We start from the raw sequence: 5,950 nt of genomic DNA on the forward strand, positions 1-5,950 counted from the left end.
ATCTCAAGGCCGCAATGCAGAGTGAAGCGTCAGAGCTCATCCTGAATCTCACGTCAGACCACTTATCCTACGCCACACAGCATGGTCACTTCTCAACAACCGGTGTTGAGAAAAGGCGACGCATAAGTAAAGCCCGACCTGAAGACTGCTAAAACATGAAACCCATGCAAAAGCGGCAGGCCAGGACTCACTAAAGAAGATGCTCAATATCCTCAATGAACGACTCAGGCACTCAAGAGCCAACAACGATGATTGTCTCTTGGTGACGCTCACCAGTGGGCTGCTCGACCGACACAGCGCGAGAGATGGGAATCATCATTAACATCAAGCTACTGATGAGTGCTCTCACTAAAGTCAGCTCACGGAATTTCTCATTGCTCGGAAGCATCCCGCGAGAGAAAAGAGGAGAAAGCGGCGAAGACACAATCGTGCTCTAGCGCGTCGTGTGTCTATCAGGCATCTAACAAGTACCAGAGCCAACTCTCTAAACCAGTCACTCAGGCGTCTAAGTCTAACGCAGTCAACATCAGTCCCGCTCACATATCCATGCGATGTTGTGGACAAGGAGCACTTCATCGTAGGGTGTCTAAAGTTGCGAATAATTCACTCAGTCAGCGCTGAAGGGTGGTGAAGGAGCCAAAGCCTGTGCTTCAATATGCCTAGGCAGGCACAACATCAGAAAATTTTAACAGTCCGCAGGCATGTGCAGGAACTGCAACAACATGCATCACACCATTCTCCATGGTGCCAGTTCTAACTGCAGCCTTTTCGCTACAAACCCAGACGCCATTCAGAAAGCTCTAGGGATCATGCGAAAGCTGATCCTTCAAGCATTAATATCCATAGGGCTCCGGTGAAACCGATGCCAAGCCCTCAACGAATGAAGGCAAGTCAGATCGTCGGTATTTCCGATCCTACACTTACATGCCCACTCAAGCAGCATAGTAATCTCACATTGTTGGCAGCTGCAATAGCCACAGTCTTCTCACCCACCTCGTAATCTCAGTTACGCGCACTCATGCCCTGGGTCAGAAATCTCATTCGTCAGCGAATGTCTCACCAGACAACTGCATCTTGTCGGCGACACTCAACGCTGGACGTTTATTGAGTTGGAGGCAAAAAGACATCTCAGACCAGCGGTGTGGGTCACCTTCGACCTTCACTCCAGATACAGACCACTCTCAGTGAGAATAACGGCTCATGTGCTAAAGACGGTCACCCAGCTGCCGTCTGGCGAGATATCTCAGGAGCCTGATTGGCCTCACTTGAGAGTCTTAAACCTCGCTAACCTAGAGTTTCTCATTCCAAGAGCTGTGGACGTGATCATTGGGGCTGACTTTACGACATCTCATCAGGTCAAACATCATTTGGCACTGACCTAGCGATCCCATTGCTCAACTGTCCATCTTCGGGTGGATAGTAATCAGTCCAACTCCTGCACCTGTCACGCTAGCAAAGAAGACTTATCATTGCATCTCACAACCGACGAACTCCTGCTTGCAAGATCTACTCACCAAATTTTGGGTTCAAGAGGAGGTTCTAACGGTAAATGACGGTCAACTCACACCTGAAGAACTGTAGTGTGAGCACCACTTCAAGACGACTTATGCGAGAGACCTGACAGGGCGTTACATCGTCAGGATACCTCTCAACTCTTCTCCGAAGCTTTTGGGTGATTCTCAACACACAGCTCACGCATGTTTACAACGAACACACCTGGTTTCGCAGAGATCATTATACCAGCAACGGTACATGCAGTTCATGAGAGAGTACGAGGAGGCTGGTCACATGACCAAACTCGTAGACAACTTAACAGACAAAAGACCACACTACTATCTTCCGCATCACGGAGTTCTCAAACCAGACAGCTCAACCACTAAGCTCCGAGTGGTCTTCAACGGCTCAACCACAACCTCCACGGGTTACTCTCTCAATGATCTCATGCACGCTAGTCCAAATTTGATGCTCAATCTCTTCGACCTGCTCATCTGGATACGCCGCCGCAAATATCTGTTCGTCACGGATATCACGAAGATGTATCGACAGATCAAAATAAACTCAGACGATTGGGATCTCCAACGAATATTGTGGGTAGACGAACAGCTTAAGGAAACTCACTTCCAACTCACAACGGTTACATATGGAACCAAGTCAGCTCCGTTCTTGGCAGTAAGAACTCTGCTTCAACTAGTGGAAGATGAAGGTTCAAGTTACCCCTCGCTGTGGAACCAATCACTCACGGTCGATACTTCGATGATATTTTCGGAGTAGCAGATTCAGTAGAAGACATGATTCAGACTGCTCAACAGCTCATACGGCTATTCCACGCGGGGGGCTTCCCACTGGCTTAGTGGCATTCCACATCTAGTCAGCTATTGGCGGAACTCCCTTCTAAAAGTGGCAAAAACTCAGACATCTCATTTGACGGTTGCGTCACCAAAATCCTTGGAATACGCTTTTCATCTCAGGAAGATACTTTCAACTTTTCAGCCATCTCACCAACTAATCTCAACAGATTCTCAAAACGCCTAGTCTTATCAGAATTAGCACAAATATTTGATCCATTGGTATTCGCGTCACCAGTTGTAATCAGAGCGAAGATGTTTCTTCAGTCGCTTTGGCTGCACACTCTCAACTGGGACGACGCACTCCCAGAACAACTCACAACTCAATGGCTCAGCATCAGACAGGATCTCACTAGGCTGGCCAGACTCTTAATCCCGCGGTGGTTCAACACGTTTGCTCAGTCAACGGTTGAACTGCACGGATTCGCTGATGCATCTCAGTTTGCAATGGGAGCTTTTGTGTATTTAATCGTCAACTAACCGTCCACTGGCGCCAACGTCTCACTGTCGTCTGCTCAAAAACAAAGGTCGCTCAACTCAAACGGCTAACCATCCCGAGGTTAGAGCTCTCAGCAGCGCTGCTACTTTCCACTCTAATCAAACACGTTTACGCTACTTTAAACATGACTATTACAAACATACATTTGTGGACGGACTCTCAAGTGACACTCAAATGGATCAAGGCTCACCCCTCCAAGTGAAAGGATTATGTTCGCAACCGCGTAATCAAGATACAGGATCTCACGAAGACTGCTCATTGGAGGCATGTACCAGGCACCTCAAATCCAGCTGACTATGCATCGCGTGGAATAACCACAGATCAGCTTGAAGAACACTCACTATGGTGGACGGGACAACCATGGATGACTCACTCAGAAAACTAATGGCCTGCTCTACCTGATGAAGCCCCTGATGATATATGTGCTCAGGAAACTCGGGCAAGTGTTGCACATCACTCAGTACGGTCCATTCCTGAATCACTGGGATCTCATTTACAAGTTCTCGACACTTAACAAATTACTCAGGGTCACCTCACTCTGTCGCAGAGCAAACAAGAGACTCTCACAGAGGATTGACTCAACTCCAGCAATCCTCATCTCAGCTGCCGATTTGGAAGACTCACGACTCTTTTGCGTCAAGGCAACTTAGGCAGCATACTTTCAGGATGAACTTGCTCTGCTCAGACAACAATCTCACTTGCCAAGCTCTCACCCACTTAGCCGACTCACCGCCTTCATCGACAATGAAGGTGTGTTAAGAGTGGGCGGTCGTCTCAGAAGATCAGAACTCTTATATGACACGAAACATCCTGCGATCCTTCTTCGGACCTCAAGACTCTCAGAATTCATCATTGCTCACGCTCACAAAAGACGATGCATGGAGGAACTCAGACAACTCTAGAATTTATCAGACAGCTCTATTGGATCGTCGGCGGTCGAGCCCTAGTCAAATCTCATATTCTCAGTTGTGTTCTGTGTGCTCGCAACAGGGGGATCCGTTCCCAGCAGCTGATGGGCCAACTACCTCTAGCGCGTGTCACACCATCACGCCCCTTCTCTCACACAGGAATCGACTATTTGGACCACTCACACTCAAAACATGGCGAGGCCGCGGGGCAAAAACTTACAAAGGATGGATCTGCGTGTTTGTTTGTCTCACAACATCTGTTACTCACCTTGATGTGGTCTCCGACTACACATCTGAAGGGTTTATCTCAACGTACCGAAGATTCACCTCAAGACGCGGGACCCCATCCGCACCCTATTTGATTGCGGAACCAACTTTTTGGGCGTGTAGGCGCAACTCAAGCGCTTCTTCACTGCCAGCTTATCTGGACATCTCAAGTTCTCCGCACCACTGGCGCAAGACAACACACAGTGGCACTTTAACCAACCACCGCGCTCTACATGGGTGGTAAGTGGGAAGCAGCAGTCAAATCATTGAAGTTCTACGTCGAGAGAACGGTCGGAGATACGTTCTCACTACGAGGAAGCATCCACGCTCCTCGCTAAAATAGAAGCCATTCTAAACACACGACCTCTCGAACCGCTTAGCGATGACCCAGAGGACACGACAGTGCTCACCCAAGGTCATTATCTCATTGGGACCGCTCTCAATTCTGTCCTCGAACACTCACTTCTAGACGTCTCGGTCAATCGGCTGTCCCGATGGCAATTCATCCAACAGCGGATGCAGCAGTTCTGGTGCTTGTGGTTCACTCAATACTTACAGCGATTGCAAGCCATCTAAAAGTGAAGGCACCCTCACAATAATTTACAGGTCAGCTCTCTAGTTCTGCTCACAGATAAGCGGCTGCTTCCAGGAAAATGTCCCATGGCTAGAGTACTCAAGCTTTGGCCAGGAGAAGACGGACTTACCAGGGTGGTGTCTCTCAAAACGGCAACCACCACGCTCACCCGGCCGATCGCCAAGCTCGCCGTGCTTCCGGTGACTCAACAAGCGGACTTCTAACTCATCATCAACCCAGTGGCTGATAGCCGGCGGAATGTTTTGAAAAAAGCATTCAAATTGAACGGCGCCACGTGAGAGTTGTGGCGTGATGAAGACACGCCTCTTTTCCCAGCATTCTCTTGAAGAATCATCGTAACGCCGGCTTTTCCGTCAGCCGTACAGTACATTAAAAATTCTCATACGGTTACGACGTGCTCTTAAAAGGTCATCTCAGTTTCTCATTGTCCAGCTCGTTCCGTTACTCAGAAGAGTCAAGAGATTAATGTAATCTCTAAAAGTCCTTTCACAGGATTAATAAATCCAAACGTCTTAAGCATCTAAATCTACAACAGACTTCTAACATAAAACTCACTACGGTAACACGAGGTTACCACCTATTTTGTAACGTAATTTATAAAATCTGACCACGGCAAATGTAAGGTGCTTAGTGTTCTTATCACCTCATTTTTATTTTATTTCCTCAACAGTTAGTATTCGAATACTTATAGGATCTGTGTAGAAATTTCTTCTTTTTAATTATACATCTCATGTATATTAAATACTTATGTTTAACATCATGTTGTTGGGCATTTAAAGAGCTTAAAAGTGGCTGTTTTAAAACATTTTAAAATTGGTTAGCCTTTGAGTAATTAAAGTTTATGGGCAAAGATTCCTTACTTTTTCTAGAAAAATCTATAAGTTTAAAATACTTTAGTCTAGCATTAGGTTTTATAGTATTTAGAGAGCTTTAAAATAACTGTATTTTGACATTTTTGAATTTTTAGTTTTACGAGTAATTATAGTTTTTGATTGCAGGTGCCTTCCTTGTTTTTAGACATTCTATGGATTTTAAATACCTAACTTTTGTATCAGGTTTTAGAGCATTTCAAGTGCTTTAAAATAACTGTTTTTAGACATTTAATAATCTCTTAGTTTTCGAGTAATTACAGTTTTTGATTGCAGCTGCCTTCTCTGTTTTTTGACACTCTATATATATTAAATGATTAAGTTTTGTATCAGGTTAAAGAGCATTTCAAGAGCTTAAAAAACTGTTTTAAATCATTTTAGAATTTGTTTGTTTTTGACTTATTATGTTCTAAAAACAAATTACTTCTTTTTATTTCGACCACCTATGTATAGTAAATATTTATGTT

General features: G+C 45.5%; 1 protein-coding gene across 1 annotated transcript; it reads left to right on the top strand.

Annotated features, from left to right (window-relative positions):
- The first annotated feature begins 3,639 nt into the window (after positions 1–3,639).
- On the top strand, positions 3,640–4,817 carry LOC122523735. Its single transcript, XM_043645630.1, has 3 exons — positions 3,640–4,259; positions 4,400–4,496; positions 4,626–4,817. The coding sequence occupies exons 1-3, from the start codon at positions 3,640–3,642 to the stop codon at positions 4,815–4,817; spliced, it is 909 nt and encodes a 302-aa protein (XP_043501565.1).
- The last annotated feature ends 1,133 nt before the right edge of the window (positions 4,818–5,950 follow it).

This window comes from Polistes fuscatus, unplaced genomic scaffold (assembly GCF_010416935.1).
Source record: "Polistes fuscatus isolate 324 unplaced genomic scaffold, CU_Pfus_HIC Scaffold60, whole genome shotgun sequence".
NCBI lineage: Eukaryota > Metazoa > Arthropoda > Insecta > Hymenoptera > Vespidae > Polistes > Polistes fuscatus.

What these genes read in the sequence shown, in the direction of transcription:
- LOC122523735 (XM_043645630.1), top strand. Translation starts at nt 3,640, where the DNA reads ATGACACGAAACATCCTGCGATCCTTCTTCGGACCTCAAGACTCTCAG. An exon ending in CACCGCGCTCTACATGGGTG is followed by an intron (nt 4,260 to 4,399) that starts GTAAGTGGGAAG and finishes CGAACCGCTTAG; the next exon opens with CGATGACCCAGAGGACACGA. An exon ending in ACTCACTTCTAGACGTCTCG is followed by an intron (nt 4,497 to 4,625) that starts GTCAATCGGCTG and finishes AATAATTTACAG; the next exon opens with GTCAGCTCTCTAGTTCTGCT.